This window comes from Bos grunniens, chromosome 5 (genome assembly GCF_055505025.1).
Source record: "Bos grunniens cultivar Pamir isolate PY7600 chromosome 5, Bosgru_T2T1.0, whole genome shotgun sequence".
Taxonomy (NCBI): Eukaryota; Metazoa; Chordata; class Mammalia; order Artiodactyla; family Bovidae; genus Bos; species Bos grunniens.
The window spans coordinates 102,669,141-102,694,418 of record NC_141169.1 but is presented as its reverse complement, the minus strand read 5'-3'; the positions used below and the strand labels follow the sequence as shown (position 1 = coordinate 102,694,418).

The window sequence follows — 25,278 nt, the reverse complement described above, 5'->3', positions numbered from 1 at the left end:
ACTGTGCTCATTAAAAGTAATTGAAATATCTTCTCCCAGCTCAGTTTTCAAAAATTTTAAATTTAAAAACACTATACAGTGTTTTGATAAACACAAGTTCATAAAGAATCTGCCTGCCAGTGCAAAAGATACAGGTTCAATCCTAGATCTGGAAGATCCCCTGGAGAAGGAAATGGCAACCCACTCTGTATTCTTGCCTGGGAAATCCCATGGATAAACGAACCTGGCAGGCTACAGTCCATGGGGTCGCAAAAGAGCCAGACACAATTTAGCAACTAAACAACAACAAAGCCTTTTAATAGACAAAATAGTACAATATCTGGAACAAAGAATGTTGAAAAGAAGTATGAAAAAAGAAAAGAAAAGAATGAATAACAAACTAAACAAAATAAAAAAATTAAGGAAAGCTCATCCTAAGATTAGTGGGAAAGAGGTTAATAGAAGAGGACGAACTGAAGAGAGAAAGGCATCGGAATATCCCCATGACCTGATATGATAAGGATTACCGTAAGTTACAAAAGGAAATTATAATTTTACAGTGGCTCTAAATTTTAAAGATATTACTGAATAAAGTTCCACTCATAGGTAAATCTTCTTCATCTCACATATTGATTTCCTTTTAGAATCACAGAAAACATCATTCCAGCCCCATCCTCTCCCATCCCAGAAAACAACTGAAGCACATTCCTCTGCAGAAAAGTTGGGTTCATTTTGGTGCCAAAATCTAAGGAGAAACAAAGGGTAAAAATACTTCAGTGAATGCTGAGTGATTGGTTAGAAAGTACTTAGGATTAGGGTTGAAAAAATTGGGGTTCAGGATGAGAGAATATCCCAATGATGACTCCTTTTCTTTATATAGCCATCCTCAAAAAGCTCACATGCAGGTGATTTCCCTGATGGTTCAGTGGTTAATATTTTGCCTCCCAATGTAGAGGGCACAGGTTCCATCCCTGGTCAGGGAGCTAAAATCCCACATGCCTTGAGACCAAAAAACCAAAACATAAGCAGTATTGTAACAAATTCAATAAAGACTTTAAAAATGGTCCACATCAAAAAAAAAAAGTCTTAAAAATAAAACCACATGTGCAGACACATACTTTCACTCTTGCTAATCTAAAATTCTCCTGGAAAATAAGTTTTTATGAAACAAGGCAAGATTTAATGTTTTAAAATCTGATCTTCACTTCTTCCCCTATACAGACCACTTATCCTGACTTCTCTCACTTATGCACTCTTATCATATTTCTAAATCTCTCTGTTCTCATGGAGCTACACAAAGTGAGTATCCGAATGCTTGAGTCTGGGATACAATCTGTGGTAGGGTGGGACGGAAGGGACAGGACATTATTTTTTAAATTAAAAGACCTGGTACTGCTGCTGACTCATTTGACTTTAAGGAAGTAATTAAATTCTTCATCTACAAAGATAGGAATCACCATAAGTTCCCCAAATAGCTCACAAGGTTGTGTAATAATGTATAATTAAATTCAAGGTTTTTTAAAGTCACAAACAAATAGTATTATTATATAATTATCCTATTAGAATTTGAACATAATACTGCTTCAGACGTTTAAATCTTATTAGTTGGAGAAATACTTAACTGAATTGTTTAGGAGCAGCAAAAGTAACAGTTAAGAGCACCATCTTTGGACTCAAATAGAGTTGAGACTACTTTCTCATCTTACTAATTTATTGAACTTGGGCAATTTATTCTATTTCTTATCAGTAAAATGAGTTCTGAAAAAAAAGTTTTTATGAAATTTAGGTAAGATAATGCATGCACTTAGAACTAAATGATTGTTAGACTCTTGTTTTCATAATTATGGCCATTAGTATTAGCATTGATAGTTGCTGCTAACAAAATTTATCTAATTTTTTTGTGTAAACAAGGCACTAGGGTTCATTAATCTGAGTCTGCACTCACCTGACATTTTCCTTGTAAGGTGTCTGATCAATCCATTGCCAGTTGCCATTCCCTTGTGGGTCTGAGAGTCCCAGAAAATGTTTTATTCAGCTGCTGGATAATGAAATCCTATGTGAAGAAAAAGAGTCACAGACTGAAATTTCCAGGCTGGATCAAGTAAGGGTTATCTCTAGCTCTGGAGAAAAGAAAATGCAGGTATGAGGAACAGTGTCATGACAGCACACTGAACAAGAGTGATGGCTGAAAACACCAACATTATCCCAGAAGGAAGAAAGTGCTGTTCTATGAATTCCCATCTCAGACAATTTATTCTCTTCTTCACCAAGAGACAATTCTTTTTCAATGTACAGACCAGTTTCTGTGCTTTAAATGTTTAATAAATTTTACAAATGTGTGTTTGTCATCTTATTTATCATTGTTTATCAGTAAAATTACATTTGGGTCATCAAAATTCAAATTTGTTTGTCTACTTTCCTAAGCAGTACTTCTCTAAGAAATAGATTTCAATACTTGCAGAAGTTAAACATAAAGGAGTTCTAACTAAGACTGTAGTGTGCGATTAATTTCTGAAATTATTATTAGTTTTGACCAAGAGGAGCCAAGATAGAGAGTAGAAAGACCCCGAGTTCCCTCCTTTCACAGCACACCAGGATTACAACTATTTCTAGAGCAACTGGCAATGAGAATGACCTGCAGGCTAGTCAAAAGATCTTCTACAACTTAACAACAAAGTGACTGGCAGATGGGCCAGAGATACAGAGGAATCAAGATCCATACGCCCAGATAGGTAACCCATAGATGAGATAATAATTAAAATTACAGAGATTATCTACAAGAAGCAATAGACCATAGAGTAGTTAACTGGATAAAAAAAAGCAAACTCCAGTGAGACTCACTTCAGTCTTAAGGACACACACAGATTGAAAGTGAACAAATGGAAAAAGATATTCCACACAAATGAAGCTACAATGGAGCAGGGGTAGCAAAAAATGAATTTGGACCATTACCTTACACTGCATTAAAAAAAGAAGAATTCAAAATGGAAGAAAGACCTAAATATAAGACCCATAACTATAAAAATTGTGAAAGAAAACACAACAGAAATGTTCTAAGACACTGGATTTGCCAATTTTTTAGCTATGACACCAAAATCACAGGCAACAAAGAAAAAATAAACTAACTTAATCAAATTCTAAAATTTCTGAGCATCAAAGGAGATAATCAACAGGGTGTAAAGGGAACCTGTGAAATGGGGGGAAATATTTGAAAATCATATACCTGATAAGGAATTGATATCTAGAATATATAAAACTCCTATAGCTCAACAAAAAACCCCACAGATATCTCAACTTTTAGAATAGGGAGAATACTTGAATACACATTTCTCCAAAGAAGGCATGCAAATGATCAACAAATATATGAAAATATGCTTGATACTGCTAATCATTAAAGAAAAGGAAATCAAGTCACAATAAAATATAATTTCACACCCATTAGGATGGCCACTACTGGAATAAAGACAAAGAAAATAATGTGTTGTCAATAAAATGGAGAAATTGGAACCTTTGTGTGCTCTTTGTGGGACTATAAAATAGTGTAGCCACTGTGTAAAACAGTATAGTGGTTCCTCGAAAAATTCAAATTAGGATTACTATATGATCCAGCAATCCCACTTCTGAATATATATGCAGAATAATTGAAAGCAAAATTTCAAAGATCATCTGTGTTTATCTCAGCATTGTTCAGGAGAGCCAGGTGATGGAGCATCCCAAACGTCCATAAACATGTGAATGGATAAGTGATACATGTTTTATACATAGAGTGGAATATTATTCAGGCTTACAAAGGAGGAAAATCCTGTCACATGCTACAAAATGGATAAAGTTTGAAGATATTACACTAAGTGAAATAAGGCAGTCACAAAAATACAAAATACTATATGATGCCACTTGTATGAGGTATCTATAAGTATTAATAGTCAAACTCATAAATAAGGAAATTAAAAGGGTGGTTTCCAGGGACTGGAGGGAGGGGGAAATGGGTTGTCACTGTCCACTGGGTATAGAGTTCGGTTTGGCAAGATGAAAAAGTTGTTAAATCTTGTTATTGAGTTGGTCAAAAAGTTCATTTGGGTTTTTCCATAAGACATTAGCTCTAATACTTTGGTCACCTGATGCAAAGAGCTGACTCTTCTAAGAAAGGACTCTGATGCTGGGAAAGATCGAAGGCTGGAGGAGAAGGGGATGACAGAGGATGAGATGGTTGGATGGCATCACTGACTCAATGGACGTGAGTTTGAGCAAACTCCAGGAGATGGTGACAGACAGGGAAGCCTGGCATGCTGCAGTCCATGGGGTCGCAAAAAGTGAGACATGACTGAGCGACTAACCAACAATAAGACATTACAAATACAAATGTGAATATAGTTAGCACTACTAAACTGTACACTTAAAAAGAGTTAAGGTGGTAAGTTTTGTTATCCTCAGTTTTTAAAAAATTTTAATGAAAAATAAAGAAAACCAAAGTACCTGCTCTGTTTCTGTGTTGATCACCACCAAGTGAGCTCCCATCCCAATGCAGTTCTGCTCACTCTTAGCCCAGAAATTCTCTTCAGAAGAAATAAAGTAGCAGCTGGAACCAAACGGCTTCCAGGTACCTGGGCAACATCCCCAAATCTTTTCTGCATTGTGTGAAAGGAAACGGTGAGTCTAAGATGAGAATAATAAGCTTAAAGGGCATGTTCTATACATATAAAATTCTGATGATCTGCAGTCGTTTTTCAAAGATAGGTTTCTTAATTCATGTATTTTCTTTCAGTTCCCTTAATTATATAATTTGATGCCATAGAATTGCTTGTAAATAAATATTATTCAACATTAATCCCTCAATATTTACTAAGGTTTGCCCATATAATTTTTCTGGATTTTTTTTTTGCCAAAAAAAGTCACTATCAATATATTTTTCCTATTCTTCATATTCTTTATATGTTAGAAGCACCAAATTCTTTCAGAGTTTCAAATTATCAACATAAGTTAGTCTGGAATTCCAGTTCTCCTTAATAATCTTGGGCAACCCACAGAGCCTCAAATTTTTAACATTTTAATAATGATAATTATTCTCAGGATGATTGTGGGAATTATAATTATTTATCATTAGAATTCTGTCTCTACCATTTATTATATATGTCCTTGAGCAAATTCCATAACCTCCTTGCACCCATTTTTTTAATCCTTAAAATGGAAATAACAATACCAAACTCAAGGTGAGAGTTAATCACATAATATATACAAAGCACTTTAAAGAATGCTTAAGATGTAATAATTATTCATAAATATTACCTAGTACTAATTTTTACACAGTATCAAGCACTTAAGACTATAAACAAATAGTTCTCCCCTTTCTCCTTCAAAGCACCAGTTTGTCACTCTCCTTAGATTAAAATATCTGCAACTAACTGTAAAAATATCCACTGATGTCTTTTATATGTACATATATATAATTTTAGCACATGTATATGTATATCTAAATAATATAACTTTGTTGGGTTTTGAACTTTCTTAAAGGTATTATATGTAGTCTTCTTGGGTTAATTTCTCATTCCATAATGCTAAAATTCATCCATATTGTTATATGTAGCTCTATTCTATTTGTGTTTTTTTTAATTATGGTCAAATTATTACATATTAAGTAATGAGGAAACATTTAAAGGCTTATAATTCATTTTATAATATTATAAAATGAATAAAATAGACTACATGAATATCATTTTAATATTGGCCCCCTTTAGAAATCTATCTTAATTCTATATTCTGATCACTATTAAAAATTGTCTTTTAACAAGACTTCTCAAAATGTGCCTTAGCAGATTATTTTAATTTTAAAAGTCTAATTTGACTGACTGTTTTGATAGTAGGGATTGGTTTTGCCAATTAATTATACATTGCAAACATTTTTCACATGTTAAATACAAATCTCCAGTTCCAAGGTTGACAAAAATACTGAAAAATGTGATGAGTAGAAGAATTTGTCAAAAAGGCATATTGATTTTAATATATTTCCATTTCCTAACTGAGAATAATGGACTGATTAAAATGCTTTGTAAGTATTGAAAAAATAGATGTAATTAATAGTCATTTGATAAGACTTCCTAAACATTTTTGGTGTACTTTCCAGAAATTGAGAAAGTAAATGACTACTGACTGAAAAATAGCAAGACTTTGTAAATTATTCCATTTATTATTCTTAACACCCAACAGCATTGAAAAATAACCTAATCAAATTCTCAGCAGACCATCACAAATAATTTTTGGTACTAGAACACTGTATGATTTCTGGAAAATTTTCAAAAAATTGACTGACATCCTAACAAAGCACATTCTATGCCTATCTATCTACTTATTTAGGTAAGTAAGGCTTATCTAAAGTTTGTGTTGCTAAAGTGAAAAACAGGAACAGAATTGACGTTGAATTCTCTCTCATTCTAGTAATAATGTTAACCAAGTAGATACTGTCTGATTGCATTTTTCAAGTCCCATTCATCTAACTAAGAGATGGACTTCCAATAGGATTTTGTTTTATTAGTAGTAACTTATCAATATTTAAAGTACATTTGAGATGTTTTGAACACAAGAAATTTCATTACACTTAAAGCTCAGTGTTCCACAGAATATAAATACATTAATAAAATTGGAGCATAACGGCTAGAAGCAGTCAAAATGTTTGGGCCTATACATGGATCACCATGAATGTGACAACTAATATGCAGACTGCTACCACAAACAATTGCCATTGGTGATGTGATATTCTGAAATAATAATGTTGAATAAACTTCTGAACAAAGGAAAAAATAAAAATATTAATGTACACTTATCTATATATTTTGGCAAATGGGGGAAGTGTGATGTAAATATTAGTCCAAGGGGGAAAAAGAATCATGTAAAATATCTAACCGTTAAATAATATATGTTATTCTTTTCCTTAATGTGGACCTTTTTAAAAGTTTTTACTGATTTTATTACAATATTGCTCTTGTTTTATGTTTTTTGCTTCTGTTTTGTGTTTTGACTCCCAATCAGACTTGCACCCCCTGCACTGGAAGATGGGGTCTTAACCACTGGACCACCAGGGAAGTCTTGGTTACTCCTTTTTTTTCAACGCATGATGAGAGTGGAGGTAACACTCTGTAATACCATTAAGACACTGGTAGATACATTTTTAAAAGACGTAGCAGGTTTTTTAAATGTTAATATTAACAATGCTCCAGAAATTGAAGCCTTTGCTTCTATGTGTGCTCAGTCGCTAAATTGTGTTCGACTCCGCAACACCAAGGACTGTAGCCCACCAGGCTCCTCTGTCCATGAGATTATCCAGGCAAGAATACTGGAGTGGGTCACCATTTTTTGCTTCTATAACATGATGCAAAAATATAGACATTGAATTAAATTATGTAAGTGAGAACATAATCTGTTTTGTTTACATTTACAAATTTATTTTTTATTTAAAAAAAAATTTTGCCCAACATATTACAGACAGAAAACTGTATAAAATTGATATATACATTAACAAATTATTGAAAGTTGAACATCCTTATAACTGCCACGTAGGTCAAGATATGGAATTTTACCAGCTACCCCAGATGGGCGTATATGTGCCCCATCTTAATCACAAGACCCTTTCTACTCCTCTAGATATAATAACTGCTTTTCGAAATCCTTTTAGGGGCTTGGCAAGCAGAACAGTTTGAATGTGACAGGTCGGGCTTCCCTGGTGGTCCAGTCGTTAGGACTGCCTTGCAATGGAAAGGACACCTGCCTGATCCCTGGTCCAGGAAGGCTGCACGTTCCATGGAGCCTCGAAATTTATGTGCCACAACTACTGAGCCTGTGTGCTGCAACTGTTAATACGGAAGCCTGCACGCCAAGAGACTGCGCTGCACAGCAAAGGAAGCCACCGCAGTGAGGAGCCCATGCACTGCAACCAGAGAAAGCCCGCGTGCGGCAACCAAGACCCACCACAGTCGAAAAATAAAATAAATAAATCTTTTTAAAAAAGAGGACAGGCCTTGGCACAGGTCCACTGAAAAAACTCTGACTTTACCCATGCCTCTGAACATTTCAACACCAGGACTGGGTGGGGGAAAAAACGGGAAAGATACAATATGGATTTCAATTAGGTTTTAACTTCAATCAAATGGGAATTTTGTGTTTGAACTTTCATTTTTCATTGTCATAACAATTTGAAAAGTTATTGTTTAAAAGCTGGGCATTTATATTTGATGATATGGTATTACACAACATAATTTCATTCCATAAGCTTATCTGTAACTTAAATTGGTTGTGTTGAACACCCTGAGTGGCCATAACATTAAGTTGGATAGATGTAGAGAGTGAATTTGAAGTCTCTTATGTCAGATGAATGTAGAGTTAATTTAATTAATATCCATCTGTTTTGTTCAATTCAGAGTATTCTGAAGGCAAAGGCTTCCAGAAAAGTATTCTTTAAAATTTCAGTAGTTATGGTTGGAGTGTCTCCAGAAGTCAGGAGGAAGACAATCCTGATAGACTTATGTTTTCCTCCCCGGAAGGGCCACTCTACAGCTGTTTGACAAAAAATAAAACTCCAATGTGACAACAAAACCATAGGTCAGGGAGAATAAGGAAAATTACTCCTCAACACACCCATGCACTACATTCTTGCCAAATACCAAAAAAATGGGGGAATTTTCAACATCTCATATAAATACAAAGAAACCTCTGCCCTCTCATTACCTTTCATGAGTTTCTTCATAAAAGCAGAGGAGGAAATATTTAGTTCCTGAAATAGCAGGAGTCTAATGTCTATTTGGGTCTCATTACTTGGAAGGAGTCAAGTCATAATGACCACTGCAAACATGCACTTTGCCTTTCTTGGGCTTTTGTGAGTCAGGCCAGTGTTCAGTAGTTGTGGCGTGCGGGCTCAGTAGTTGCCACTCCTGAGCTCTAGAGCACAGGCTCAGTAGTCGTAGTGCGGGAGCTTAGTTGCTTCACAGCATGTGAGATCTTCCTGGATCAGGGATCAAACCCACATCTACTGCTTGGCAGGTGGACTTTTTAACCACTGAACTCCCCTGAGCCTTGATATGGGCATTATTAATTGGGCATCTTAGATATCAAAAATATTTTATCCATTTGGTAGAGGGTGAGGGTAGTGTGAAACAAGAACCAAGAAACAAGAAACAAGAATTAGGAATAATTTCCAGGGTGGGCTTCAGCAAATTATGAGGGTATGTTGGTAGCACATATTGAGGTCAACATGGCTGGAGGAGGCATTTTTTGAAGGCAAGTCTAGAACCTGATGTGAACAATGAAATTTAGAGATACATTAATTATATCCATGCAGCAACTTTGTGACCTGTGCTGTGCTTAATCACTCAGTCATGGCCGACTCCTTGCAACCCCATGGACTGTAGCCCACCAGAAGCCTCTGTCCATGGGGATTCTCCAGGCAAGAATACTGGAGTGGGTTGCCATGCTCTCTTCCAGGGAATCTTTCCCAACCCAGGGATCGAACCCAGATCTCCCACATTTCACCAGATTCTTTACCATCTGAGCAACTAGGGAAGCCCGCAGCAACTTTATTTTTTTTTAATAGAATAAACCAATCTTGAACTCAACTCTGACCTCTCTCTAAGAAAAAGGGAAGTCTAGTTAAACATTGCAACACCTTACCTGTCACCCTTGTCCCTTCACTGAAGCAGGTTAGATTTGAATGGTGTGTGTGCAGTTCAGACAGCCTTTTGCCAATGTTGCCATGTGTAAAATAATAAGTCACTGTAAAAGGAGAAGAAGGATTAGTATCCTTCCGTTTTTTCACTATTGAGCCTTATGCTCTAAATCTGTGCCACGCTGGCTTACCTGCAACTGCCACCACTCTCTTCTTTCTAAGCCAGCTCAATAAAGACCATGCTGATTGTATATGGAATCTAGGGGAAATGTACTGATGAACCTATTTGCAGGGCAGGAATAGAGACCTGCACATAGAGAACGACTTGCGGACACAGGGTGAGAAGGGGAGGGCGGGACGAATTGAGAAAGTAGCATTGACTTATCTACACTACCATGTGTAAAATGGATAGCTAGTGAGAAGCTGCCATATAGCACAGGGAGCTCAGCTGGGTGCTCTGTGATGACCTAGAGGGGTGGGATGGGGGCGTGGAAGAGAGGCATAAGAGGGAGAGGATATATGTATCCATATGGCTGATTCACACTGTTGCACAGCAGAAACTAATGCAATTGTGTGTTGTGTGTTAGTCACTCAGTCGTGTCCGACTCTTTGAGATGCCCTGAACTATAGCCCATCAGGCTCCTCTGTCCATGGAATTCTCCAGGCAAGAATACTGGAGTAGGTTGCCATTTATACTCCAATTTAAAAAAAAAATGTTTACTGCTTGCTTGTATGCATTATCATGTTTGTTTTTATGCCTACACATTTATTTTTTACTCTTTCCCCCATTAAAATTTAAGATCTATGTTCTAGGGCAGAGATTCTGTTTTCTTTTCTTTTCTTTTTTTTTTTTTTTTGCCATTAGTTTTTATAAGAGTATGGTTGCTTTACAATATTGTATTAATTTCTACTGTCCAGCAAAGTGAATGAGCCATACATCTACATATATCCTCTCCCTTTTGGACTTTCTTCCCATTCAAGTCACCCCTGAGCATTAAATAGGGTTCCCTGTGCTATTATACAGTATGTTCTCATTAGTTGAGATTCTGTTTTCTATACCAGTTAATCACCTAGAGCTGTGACGATCACAATAATCAATAGACACTGTTCATTCACTGGCTATCTGCTTCTCTTCAATTTTTTTAACTCTTTATTTTGTATTGGTGTATAGCCAATTAACAATGTTGTGATAGTTTCGTGTGGACAGTAAAGGGACTCAGCCGTACATATACATGTATCCATTCTCCCCCAAACTCCCCTCCCATCGAGGCTGCCAAATAACATTGAGCAGAGTTCCATGTTCTATACAGTAGGTTCCTTGTTGGTTATCCATTTTAAATATAGAAGTATGTACATGTCCATCCATAACCCCCTAACTATCTCTTTCCTCCATACTTTCCCCACCCCCTGATCCAGCAACTATAAGTTCATTCTCTAAGTCTGTGAGTCTTTTTCTGTTTTGCAAGTAAGTTCATTTGTATCCTTTTTTTTTTTTTAGATTCCACATATAAGGGATGTCATATGATATTTCTCCTTTTCTGTCTGATTTACTTCATTCAGTATGACAATATCTAGGTCTACCCATCTTCCTGCAAGTGGCATTATTTGATTTTTTAATGGCTGAGTAATATTCCATTGTATACATATACCACATCTTTTTTATCCATTCACCTGTTGATGGACATCTAGGTTGTTCCATGTCTTAGCTACTGTAAACAATGCTGCAATGAACATTGGGGCACATGTATCCTTTGGATCATGTTTTGCTCCAGATATATACCCAGAAGTGGGGTTGCAGGGTCTTATGGTAGCTCTCCTTAATGTTAATAATCCTGAAGTGAGTTTTCAGTTTATTCCAGTATTTTTTAAAATTTCTGACTGCTGGTAGCTACACTTAAACACAGAGGATAAATAACAACCAAGGGGAGCCTTTAAACCTTTAGAGTCATTTTAAATGTCTCAAATGAACATAAACTTTTATGTTCAGGGTGTGCACATTGAGTAAGACCTGTTCTCTTTCAGATCCTGACTTGATTCTTCACTCATATTCTTCTCGTCCTTCTGTTATTGAAACCCTGTACTATCAAACGTTACTACCTCTCTCTTAGCCTATGTCTTGGAGTTATGAATACCTGCTTCCTCTTGATTACTGAAATAACTACCATTAAACCCCTTTCTCTCTTGCACTTGACCCTGTAAAGTAAAGCAAATTCTAATCCTGGTGATAATTCTTTGTGCTTTAATGAAGACTATAAGATTGATTTACATGTCAGAAGGAGCTTCAAATATGGCCCATTTGATATAGGAAGACAGTTTCACCCCCTCAGATTATTCAATAACTATTTTTAACCACCTTGTCAGTGAATAGAGAACTAAATTGTGGGTTAGAGAGCAAAAAGGCCTCTAAGAATTCTCACAAAATGAACTTGAACTATTTAACTGGAAGCAAAGGGAACAGGAAAGAAATACTTTATTCTCTTCTAGTTCCAATATTCCACTTGAAAACTTTTTCCTTTCCTAGTGGGAAAGACTCCCACATGAAAGCCAAAGACCCTAATGTAAAGTATTATGATCATAAAGGCAGTTATGGCCGTCCTCTCACTAGAGGGCTTTATGACACATGATCACAGTGAACCCAGGAGTGAAGATGGAGTCCTCGAGGATGGCGTCCTCAAGGATGGTGACAAGCAACATACAATCTAGGTGAGGTCATGATTGGGTAAATGCTAGTAAAACCAGGCAAAATAAATCTGGAAGAAGAACCAGTTATCAAAACATGGAGGAAGCAGAGAAAAGGGAGGAGCAGGGGAGAGGAAAATGAAGAAAACGCATGACATTCCGAGTAAGAGCTAACATATTAATTCATGAAGGAGAACATATTCTAGGGAAGGGGTCCCCAATCTCTGGGATCTAATGCCTGATGATCTGAGGTGGAGCTGATGTAATAATAATAACAGAAATAAAGCTCACAATAAGTGTAATGTGCTTGAATCATCCTAAAACCATTGCCCACCTTAACCCCTAGTTTGTGGGAAAATTGTCTTTCACAAAGTGGGTGTCTGGTGCCAAAAAGTTTGAGGATCACTGCCTAGAGGGTCTACATAGAACTTGATGGGGAAGGGATCAAGGGACATAGCCCCTCAATGCTGAACTTACCCACACAGCTCACAATGAAACATGCACTGAGGAGGGCTAAGCCAAGTACTGCAATACACCAGAGCCTCATCCGGAAGCAGGATTCTGCATTCCCTGTCAAGTCAGCAAGACAGATGTAGTCACCAGGAGTTCCAGGAAGCAAGAGACCCTAAGAAGCTTAGAGCAATGAAGACATCAGATGAAGAATCTCAGAGTAATTAAAAGACTTAAATAAGAAGAGAACTTAGGGGACTCCCCTGGCAATCCAGTGGTTAAGAATCTGCCTTGCAATGCAGGAGACACAGGTTCCACCCCTGGCCGCAGAGATAAGATCCCACATGCTGTGGGGCAACTGAACCCACATGCCTCAACTAAGACCTAACACAATCAAGTAAGTAAATAAGTATCTTTTTAAAAATAGAGAGAGAGCTTAGAAATGCCTTCAAGATTAAATAACCAGGTAGTGGCTCTCAAAGGTGGACCTAGTGGTGAAGAACCCGCCTGCCAATGCAGGAGATATGAGACACGGGTCCAATCCTTGGGTCACGAAGATCCCCTGGAGAAAAAAATGGCAACCCACTTGAGTATTCTTGCCTGGAAAACTCCATGGACAGAGGAGTCTGGTGGACTACCATCCATGGGGTCACAAAGAGTCGGACATGACTGAAGCAACTTAGCAGCAGCTCTCAGGTCTTAAACAATCCAGGCAAAACTCATCCTCAGTCAAAGGTAATTTCCATTTCCTTCTTCTCTCTTCTTAATATTATAATCATCTGTTGACTTCCCCATCTTTCTCAAAATATCATTTCTGCCTCTTACTTCTCATAAATCTCTGTGGTATGTGGTTTCTTATACTTTCAAGTGAGCCTGGCCTCTGAGGAATTATTCTTTCTTTCAGTCTTCCATGACTCCACAATGTGGTCCAACCTCTTTCCCATCCATTTGTCTGTTGTCTACCTCTTCTCTCCAGATGACTCATCGTTTCATCACACACTTATACCTTTCTTTCTTGAATGGAGAAAAGGAATACTTACCTTCCCGCACCATTCTGTGGGCTCCCTGTGTTCAGAAGGCCCAAGAGCCTCTTTCTCTTTCTCTGTCTCTCTGAAGATGTTACCCAGAGCTCTGGCTTCATTCAAAGAAGTCAGAGCTCAGAGATGAACTGCTGAACACTCTGATGTGACTAAGAGACATCCAATATAAAGGGGACCTTGAAAGAAGAAGTCGCGGTTGGGACTATAGATTCCAGTGATTTTAAATAGTGGGTAAAATGAAAGAGAAACTGAGAAACCTAGCCTAAACTGTTCATGAGAACTTCAACAAGAATCTCATTTGTTCACTTTCTGACACGAAGTCTCTCTCTCTGATTCCTACTCAGAATAGAGTAGGAATCTTTTAAAAAATTATTTGTAAGATGTAATTAATTCAGTGGTCCTTAGCCAATTTGAGGGGGCTTTCCTTGTGGCCGAGTGGTAAAGAATCTGCCTGCCAATGTAGAAGACTTGGGTATAATCCCTGGGTAAGGCAGATCCCTTGAAAAGGAAATGGCAACCCACTCCAGTATTCTTGCCTGGGAAATCCCATGGGCAGAGGAGCCTGGTAGGCTATAGTTCATGGGGTCACAAAAGAGTCAGACATCATTTAGCAACTAAACAACAAGCCAGTTTTTACACTGAGTTTTATGTAAGACTTAACCCATGTGTTTAATAGTGTCCTAGGAAGTGAGCAAAAGTCTGATTGAATAGATATGACTTAGATAGTAAGGGTTAATATAATAAATCATATAAAGAACCATGGACATTGTTTAGGAATATAATTGCAAAGTGAAAGAGACTGGAATCTATCTGTAAAAGTGATAAAACATTCTTATTGGCCATTTCGTGGACGCCGGGTGTGCGAGAGCATCCGGGAACGCCGGGCGGGAGGTGGACCGGGAAGACCTAACCTAGGTTCTGTGGATTTGAACCTCCGCATTTCTAACCCAAGATCTCGAAATGCATCGTGATTCCTGTCCATTGGACTGTAAAGTTTATGTAGGTAATCTTGGAAACAATGGTAACAAGACTGAATTGGAACGAGCTTTTGGCTATTATGGACCACTCCGAAGTGTGTGGGTTGCTAGAAACCCACCCGGCTTTGCTTTTGTTGAATTTGAAGATCCCCGAGACGCAGCTGATGCTGTCCGAGAGCTAGATGGGAGAACACTCTGTGGCTGCCGAGAAAGAGTGGAACTATCGAATGGTGAAAAGAGAAGTCGTAATCGTGGCCCACCTCCTTCTTGGGGTCGTCGCCCTCGAGATGATTATCGGAGGAGGAGTCCTCCACCTCGACGCAGATCTCCAAGACGGAGAAGCTTCTCCCGCAGCCGGAGCAGGTCCCTTTCTAGAGATAGGAGAAGAGAGAGATCACTGTCCCGGGAGAGAAATCACAAGCCGTCCCGATCTTTCTCTAGGTCTCGTAGCCGATCTAGGTCAAATGAAAGGAAATAGAAGACCAGTTTGCAAGAGGAGTGGTGTACAGGAAATAACTTCATTTGACAGGAGTATGTACAGAAAATTCAAGTTTTGTTTGAGACTTCATAAGCTTGGTACATTTTTAAAATGTTTTAGCTGTTCACATTTGTTTGTCTGTTGGAACAGTGACACAAAGGTGTAATTCTCTATGGTTTGAAATGGATCATATGAGGCATGTAATATCAAGAATTGTTATTTTACAATGTTCCCTTAAGCAAAATTTAATTTGCTTTAAATTTTAGTCTTGCATAGGCTGATAATAAACCTCTTAACTCCTGCCCAGACGATGTTTAACATTATGGAAATAAAAACTGGCAAAAATTGGAAGATTTTTTTTTCAGCATACCTGGGATATGGTATGCAGCTGTAGTAAGCAGTTTTTAAAAGCTGCTGTGAACTCAAAAGCCAGCTGGAAAAATTAAAGCTGCACCCTTAAACTAGATTAGAGGTTTAAAAATCCCACTAGTCTTTACACTGGACAAAAGGTTGTCCAGTTGGTGTAGAATCTAAGAAGTTTCAAGGAAGTTAGTTTACCTTTGCTTTAGGTTGTAAGTTCATTCTGTGATTGCTATATATGAATACATAGCTCTTTGTAACGTTCTTTATTTGGAAATATGAGACTACTCAAGATAACAAATGTCCTGCCAGTTTAAGGGTACATTGTAGAGCTGAACTGAGTTACTGTGCAAGATTCTTTTTTCATGCTGTCATTTGTAATATGTTTTGTGAGAATCCTTGGGATTAAAGTTTTGGTTACAAAAAAAAAAATTCTTATTACATCAAGACCAAGACTGAAGAACATTTAGTAATATATTACAATCTCCTTGATTAAGTAACAAGGAGCTTGAGGTGGTATAACATCAAGGGTGAGCTTTATTAATTTCTTGTTATTACTCAAGGGCTTAGGGATCCTTCCTCACATACAGTTTCCAGAATGTAGAGTTTTCTGTTAATATTACATATATCTCCACAATCTCAATTGAGCAACCACAAATACAAGAAACAAAAATCAAAACTACCATGGATGTATGACTATTGAATTCAGCAGGATTTGCTTGTTTGTTTTTCTGGCTGTGCCATGCAGCATGTGGGATCTTTACTCCCGGACCAGGAATCAAAGCCATACCTCCTACATTGGGAGCTCAGAGTCTTAACCACTGGACCACCAGGGAAGTCCCAACTCAGCAGGACTTTTTAAGTAATAGGATAGTTATCAATAATAATGAAAATAGACATTGAGACTAGGATTAAAAACCCACAGAAGTCTCCCCCCACCAATTAGTTTGGGATGCAACAAGTCATAATGGGAGAAGAAGTGATTATAAAATGTCATCATCTGTTTCCAGTTCCCCTTAGAGATGAAGAAACATAAACCCAAGGATGAAACCATTTCATGGTCCAGAAAAAGAATATTCTCCTCAAACGTGGAGAAAAGGGAACTCCATACACAGTTGGTGAAAATGTAAATTGGTATAGCCACTATGGAAAACAGTATGGAGATTCTCTAAAAAACTAAGAGTAGAACCATATGATCCAGTATTTCCACTCCTGGGTATATATCCAGCAAAAATAAAAACTCTAATTTTAAAAGACGCACTATCAATCAGCATTGGATCTGACTGACATTCATAGAATATTTTATCCAAAATACACACTTGTCCCCAACTCACATAGAATACTACCAAGATAGGCCACATTCTGGTCCATAAAATACACTTTAACAAATTTAAAATAATGGGAATTATACAATGTCTGCTGTCAGTCCACAGTGGTATTAAACTAAAAGTCAGTAATAGAAGAACAGCTGGAAAATCCCAAAATACTTGGAGATTAAACAACACACCTCTAGGGTACTCTTTCTACCCCCTTCTGATGCCTATGTCAGAAGCTTTCTCTATCTCCTTTATACTTTAATAAAACTTTATTACACCAAAAAAATAAATAAATAAATAAACAACACACCTCTAAAAGACACAAGAGTCAGAGAAGAATTTTTTTTTTTAGCCATGCCACAGGGCTTGCAGGGTTTTAATTCCCCCACCAGGGATCAAACCAGGCCTACAGCAGTGAAAGAGTCGAGTCCTAACCACTGAATCACCAGGGAATTCCCCCCAGTTTTTTAAATTTTAATTAAATGAAATGAAATGTATCAAAATTTATGGGCTACAGCAAAAGAAATGCCTAGAGGAAAGTTTTATATCATTGAAGCCCTATATCAGAAAAGACGAAAGACCTAAAATCAGTAACTTAAGCTTCCACCTTCAGATCAGATCAGATCAGATCAGTTGCTCAGTCGTGTCCAACTCTTTTCGACCCCATGAATCGCAGCACGCCAGGCCTCCCTGTCCATCACCAACTCCCGGAGTTCACTCAGACTCACGTCCATCGAGTCAGTGATGCCATCCAGCCATCTCATCCTCTGTCGTCCCCTTCTCCTCCTGCCCCCAATCCCTCCCAGCATCAGAGTCTTTTCCAATGAGTCAACTCTTCACATGAGGTGGCCAAAGTACTGGAGTTTCAGCTTTAGCATCAGTCCTTCCAAAGAAATCCCAGGGCTGATCTCCTTCACAATGGACTGGTTGGATCTCCTTGCAGTCCAAGGGACTCTCAAGAGTCTTCTCCAACACCACAGTTCAAAAGCATCAATTCTTCGGTGCTCAGCCTTCTTCACAATCCAACTCTCACATCCATACCTGACCACAGGAAAAACCATAGCCTTGACTAGACGAACCTTTGTTGGCAAAGTAATGTCTCTGCTTTTGAATATGCTATCTAGGTTGGTCATAACTTTCCTTCCCAGGAGTAAGCGTCTTTTAATTTCATGGCTGCAATCACCATCTGTAGTGATTTTGGAGCCCAGAAAAATAAAGTCTGACACTGTTTCCACTGTTTCCCCATCTGTTTCCCAGACAACTATAAAAACAGAGAAAATTAAATCCAAAATAAGTAGAAGAAAAATAAATAATAAAAGTGAGAGTAGAAATTAATGAAATTGAAAACAGCAAAACAATAAAGATAAGGAAACCAAAAGTTTGTTCTTTAAAAAATATCAACAAAATTATTTTAAAAATCAACAAAATTGATAATCTCCTAGCCAGTTAATGAAGAAAAGAATGAGAGAAGATGTAAATTACCAAAATTAGAAGTGAAAAAGAAGTTATAAAAGGAGTTATCATGAATGACCCACACAGACGTTAAAAGAATAACTAAGAAATATTATGGGAAAAGCCCACATAACTACATGCATTACAGAATGTGGATCACTTCTATTCATTGCTATAACACTGTTCTCAAAGCAGCTTACAATTAGCATTCTTATAAACATCTTTGTTAGACATGCACCTTAACACTCCCCTGCACGCATTTCAGGATAGTGGTCATGTCTACTCACTGACATAACAGTGGTCTGAACTCAACTTGCAAATTGCATTTTGGTTGTTGCTGTTTAGTCATTAAGTCACATCTGACTCTTTTGAGATCCCATGGACTGTAGACCACCAGGCTCCTATGTCCATGAAATTCTCTGGGAAGAATATTGGAGCAGGTTGCCATTCCCTTCTACAGGGGATCTTCCTGATCCAGGAATCAAACCCAGGTCAATCTGCCTGTAATGCAGGCAGATTCTTTACTGTCTGCAAAATTAGATAGTCTCTTTGGAAGTCTGGCAGTTTCTTACAAAGCCATGCATAATCTTAACATAAAATACAGCAACTGTGCTCTGCTCTTAGATATTTACCTAAATGAGCTAAAAGCATGTTCACAAAAAAAAAATCTGCACATGAATGTTTTGTTATTGTTGTTTAGTCCCTGAGCCATACTCGACTCTTTTGGGACCCCTTGGACTGTAGCCCGCCAGGTTCCTCTGTCCATGAAACTTCCTAGGCAAGAACACTGGAGTGGGTTGCCATTTCCTTCTCCGGAGGATCTTCCCAACCCAGGGATCAAATCCAAGTCTGTGTGAATGTTTACAGCAGCTTTATTCACAGTTGTCAAAAACTGGAAACAACCATGATGTCCTTTGATAGGTAAGTAGATAAACTGTTGGATCTAATATCTGTTGGATCATCGAAAAAGTAAGAGAGTTCCAGAAAAACACCTATTTCTGCTTTATTGACTATGCCAAAGCCTTTGACTGTGTGGATCACAACAAACTGTGGAAAATTCTGAAAGAGATGGGAATACCAGATCACCTGACCTGTACCTGAGAAATATGTATGCAGGTCAAGAAGCAATGGTTAGAAGCAGACATGGAACAGACTGGTTGCAAATTGGGAAAGGAGTACATTAAGGCTGTATATTGTCACCCTGCTTATTTAACTTATATGCAGAGTACATCATGTGAAATGCCAGGCTGGATGAAGCACAAGCTGGAAGCAAGATTGCCAGGAGAAATATGAATAACCTCAGATACACAGATGACACCACCCCTAGGGCAGAAAGCAAAAAGGAACTAAAGATCCTCTTGATGAAAGTGAAAGAGGAGAATAAACAAGTTGGCTTAAAGCTCAACATTCAGAAAATTAAGATCACAGCATCTGGTCCCATCACTTCATGGCAAATAGATGGGGAAATAATGGAAACAGTGACAGACTTTATTTGGGGGGGGGAGGCTTCAAAATTACTGCAGATGGTGACTGCAGCCATGAAACTAAAAGATGCCTGCTTCAGATGAAATCAAAAAAGAAATCAAAATTTGCATAGAAACGAATGAAAATGAAAACACAACAACCCAAAACCTGTGGGACACTGTAAAAGCAGTCCTAAGGGGAAAGTTCATAGCAATACAGGCATACCTCAAGAAACAAGAAAAAAGTCAAATAAATAACCTAACTCTACACCTAAAGCAACTAGAAAAGGAAGAAATGAAGAACACCAGGGTTAGTAGAAGGAAAGAAATCTTAAAAATTAGGGCAGAAATAAATGCAAAAGAAACAAAAGAGACCATAGCAAAAATCAACAAAGCCAAAAGCTGGTTCTTTGAAAAGATAAATAAAATTGACAACCATTAGCCAGACTCATCAAGAAACAAAGGGAGAAAAATCAAATCAATAAAATTGGAAATGAAAATGGAGATATCACAATAGACAACACAGAAATACAAAGGATCATAAGAGACTACTATCAACAATTATATGCCAATAAAATGCACAACGTGGAAGAAATGGACAAACTCTTAGAAAAGTACAACTTTCCAAAACTCGACCAGGAAGAAATAGAAAATCTTAACAGGCCCATCACAAGCACGGAAATTGAAACTGTAATCAAAAATCTTCCAGCAAGCAAAAGCCCAGGTCCAGACAGCTTCACAGTTGAATTCTACCAAAAATTTAGAGAAGAGCTAACACCTATCCTGCTCAAACTCTTCCACAAAATTGCAGAGGAAGGTAAACTTCCAAACTCATTCTATGAGGCCACCATCACCCTAATACCAAAACCTGACAAAGATCCCACAAAAAAAAAAACTACAGGCCAATATCACTGATGAACATAGATGCAAAAATCCTTAACAAAATTCTAGCAATCAGAATCCAACAACACATTAAAAAGATCATCCACCATGACCAAGTGGGCTTTGTCCCAGGGATGCAAGGATTCTTCAATATCCGCAAATCAATCAATGTAATACACCACATTAACAAATTGAAAAATAAAAACCATATGATTATCTCAATAGATGCAGAGAAAGCCTTTGACAAAATTCAACATCCATTTATGATAAAAACTCTCCAGAAAGCAGGAATAGAAGGAACATACCTCAACATAATAAAAGCTATGTATGACAAACCCACAGCAAACATTATCCTCAATGGTGAAAAATTGAAAGCATTCCCTCTAAAGTCAGGAACAAGACAAGGGTGCCCACTTTCACCATTACTATTCAACATAGTTTTGGAAGTTTTGGCCACAGCAATCAGAGCAGAAAAAGAAATAAAAGGAATCCAAATTGGAAAAGAAGAAGTAAACCTCTCACTATTTGCAGATGACATGATCCTCTACATAGAAAACCCTAAAGACTCCACCAGAAAATTACTAGAACTAATCAATGATTATAGTAAAGTTGCAGGATATAAAATCAACACACAGAAATCCCTTGCATTCCTATACACTAATAATGAGAAAACAGAAAGAGAAATTAAGGAAACAATTCCATTCACCACTGCAACAGAAAGAATAAAATACTTAGGAATATATCTACCTAAAGAAACTAAAGACCTATATATAGAAATCTATAAAACACTGATGAAAGAAATCAAAGAGGACACTAATAGATGGAGAAATATACCATGTTCATGGATTGGAAGAATCAATATAGTGAAAATGAGTATACTACCCAAAGCAATCTATAGATTCAATGCAATTCCTATCAAGCTACCAATGGTATTCTTCACAGAGCTAGAACAAATAATTTCACAATTTGTATGGAAATACAAAAAACCTTGAATAGCCAAAGCTATCTTGAGAAAGAAGAATGCAACTGGAGGAGTCAACCTGCCTGACTTCAGGCTCTACTACAAAGCCACAGTTATCAAGACAGTATGGTACTGGCACAAAGACAGAAATATAGATCAATGGAACAAAATAGAAAGCCCAGAGATAAATCCATGCACATATGGACACCTTATCTTTGACAAAGGAGGCAAGAATATACAATGGATTAAAGACAATCTCTTTAACAAGCGGTGCTGGGAAATTTGGTCAACCACTTGTAAAAGAATGAAACTAGAACACTTCCTAACATCATACACAAAAATAAACTCAAAATGGATTAAAGATCTAAACATAAGACCAGAAACTATAAAACTCCTAGAGGAGAACATAGGCAAAACACTCTCCGACATACATCACAGCAGGATCCTCTATGACCCACCTCCCAGAATATTGGAAATAAAAGCAAAAATAAACAAAAGGGACTTAATCAAACTTAAAAGCTTCTGCACAACAAAGGAAACTATTAGCAAGGTGAAAAGGCAGCCTTCAGAATGGGAGAAAATAATAGCAAATGAAGCAACTGACAAACAACTAATCTCAAAAATATACAAGCAACTCCTACAGCTCAACTCCAGAAAAATAAATGACCCAATCAAAAAATGGGCCAAAGAACTAAATAGACATTTCTCCAAAGAACACATACAGATGGCTAACAAACACATGAAAAGATGCTCAACATCACTCATTATCAGAGAAATGCAAATCAAAACCACGACGAGGTACCATTTCACGCCAGTCAGAATGGCTGCGATCCAAAAGTCTACAAGCAATAAATGCTGGAGAGGGTGTGGAGAAAAAGGAACCCTCTTACCCTGTTGGTGGGAATGAAAACTAGTACAGCCACTATGGAGAACAGTGTGGAGATTCCTTAAAAAACTGGAAATAAAACTGCCTTATGATCCAGCAATCCCACTGCTGGGCATACACACTGAGGAAACCAGAAGGGAAAGAGACATGCGTACCCCAATGTTCATCACAGCACTGTTTATAATAGCCAGGACATGGAAGCAACCTAGATGTCCATCAGCAGATGAATGGATAAGAAAGCTGTGGTACATATACACAATGGAGTATTACTCAGCCATTAAAAAGAATACATTTGAATCAGTTCTAATGAGGTGGATGAAACTGAAGCCTATTATACAGAGTGAAGTAAGCCAGAATGAAAAACGCCAATACAGTATACTAACGCATATATATGGAATTTAGAAAGATGGTAACAATAACCCTGTGTACAAGACAGCAAAAGAGACACTGATGTATAGAACAGTCTTATGGACTCTGTGGGAGAGGGAGAGGGTGTGAAGATTTGGGAGAATGGCATTGAAACATGTATAATATCATGTATGAAATGAGTCGCCAGTCCAGGTTCAATGCACGATACTGGATGCTTGGGGCTGGTGCACTGGGACGACCCAGAGGGAGGGTATGGGGAGGGAGGAGGGAGGAGAGCTCAGGATGGGGAACACATGTATACTTGTGGCAGATTCATTTTGTTATTTGGCAAAACTAATACAATATTGTAAAGTTTAAAAATAAAATAAAATTTTAAAAAAAACAGATGAATGGATAAAAAAATAAATAAATAAATAAAAGATGCCTGCTCCTTGGAAGAAAAGTTATGACAAACCTAGACAGCATATTAAAAAGCAGAGATGTTACTTTGCCAAAAAAGGTCCGTCTAGTCAAAGCTATGGTTTTTTCATAGTCATGCATGGATGAGAGAGATGGACGATAAAGAAAGCTGAGCACTGAAGAATTTATGGTTTTGAATTGTTGTGTTGGAGAAGACTCTTGAGAGTGCCTTGGACTGCAAGGAGATCCAACCAGTCCATCCTAAAGGAAATCAGACCTGAATATTCATTGGAAGGACTGATGCTGAAGCTGAAGCTCCAATACTTTAGCCACCGATTCAAAGAACTGACTCAGTGGAAAAGACCCTGATGCTGGGAAAGATTGAAGGTGAAAGGAGAAAGGGACAACAGAGAATGAGCTGGTTGGATGGTATCACCAACTCGATGGACATGAGTTTGAATAAACTCTGGGAGTTGGTGATGGACAGAGAAGCCTGGGGTGCTGCAGTCCATGGGGTCGCAAAGAGTTGGACACAACTGAGCGACTAAACTGAACTGAGATAAACTGTGGCACAGCCACATGATGAAAATTTTCCATGATAAAAAGAAAGGAGCTATCAAGCCACAAAATGATGCGGAAGAATCTTAACTATATATTGCTAAGTGAAATAAGCCAGTCTAAAATGCTACATAATGTATGATTCCAACTATATGACAATTTAAATAAGGCAAAACTATAGAAACATAAAAAGGTCAGTGGTGTCCAAGGGTCATGCAAAAGTGAAAAAGGAATGAATAGGTGAGGCACAGGATTTTTAGGGCATTTCAACTACTCTGTATGATACTGTAATGGTTAATACTGCTTATTTAACTTATATGTAGAGTACATCATGAGAAACACTGGGCTGGAAGAAGCACAAGCTGGAATCAAGATTGCTGGGAGAAATATCAATAACCTCAGACATACAAATGACACCACCCTTATGGCAGAAAGTGAAGAGGAACTAAAAAGCCTCTTGATGAAAGTGAAAGAGGAGAGTGAAAAAGTTGGCTTAAAGCTCAACATTCAGAAAACTAAGATCACGGCATCTGATCCCATCACTTCATGGGAAATAGATGGGGAGACAGTGGAAACAGTGTCAGACTTTATTTTGGGGGGCTCCAAAATCACTGCAGATGGTGATTGCAGCCATGAAATTAAAAGACATTTACTCCTTGGAAGGAAAGTTATGACGAACCTAGATAGCATATTGAAAAGCAGAGACATTACTTTGCCAACAAAGGTCCGTCTAGTCAAGGTTATGGTTTTTCCAGTGGTCAGGTATGGATGTGAGAGTTGGACTGTGAAGAAAGCTGAGAGCCAAAGAATGGATGCTTTTGAGCTGTGGTGTTGGAGAAGACTCTTGAGAATCCCTTGGACTGCAAGGAGATCCAACCAGTCCATTCTAAAGGAGACCAGTCCTGGGTATTCTTTGGAAGGACTGATGCTAAAGCTGAAACTCCAATACTTTGGCCACCTCATGTGAAGAGTTGACTCATTGGAAAAGACTCTGATGCTGGGAGGGATTGGGGGCAGGAGGAGAAGGGGACGACAGAGGATGAGATGGCTGGATGGCATCACCGACTCAATGGACATGAGTTTGAATGAACTCTGAGAGTTGGTGATGGACAGGGAGACCTGGCATGCTGCAGTTCATGGGGTCGCAAAGAGTCAGATACGACTGAGCGACTGAACTGAACTGAACTGAATGGTTAATATATTACATTCCTAGTTACATATTGAAGACAAATAAAAACACATGACCACAAAAGTCATATAAATGAATGTTTATAGAAGCTTTATTCATAATGTCTAAAACCTAGAAAGGACTCAATTGTCACTAAAAGAAGAAAGGATAACATTATGATATATTATATACAATGGAATACAACTCAACAGTAA

At 37.8% G+C, this 25,278-nt stretch overlaps 1 protein-coding gene and 1 pseudogene across 1 annotated transcript; one reads left to right on the top strand and one right to left on the bottom strand.

The window, feature by feature from the left end:
* Window positions 1-267: 267 nt before the first annotated feature.
* CLEC6A (C-type lectin domain containing 6A) lies at window positions 268-14,341 on the bottom strand. The gene is given in 7 exon segments (XM_086402086.1): window positions 268-724; window positions 1,925-2,005; window positions 2,007-2,032; window positions 4,453-4,604; window positions 9,631-9,732; window positions 12,782-12,874; window positions 13,795-14,341. Coding segments are annotated over 7 exon segments (612 nt in total). The 5' UTR covers window positions 13,808-14,341; the 3' UTR covers window positions 268-579.
* Window positions 14,342-14,636: 295 nt separating this feature from the next.
* On the top strand, window positions 14,637-15,374 carry LOC147372809 (serine/arginine-rich splicing factor 3 pseudogene; annotated as a pseudogene).
* Window positions 15,375-25,278: the final 9,904 nt, after the last annotated feature.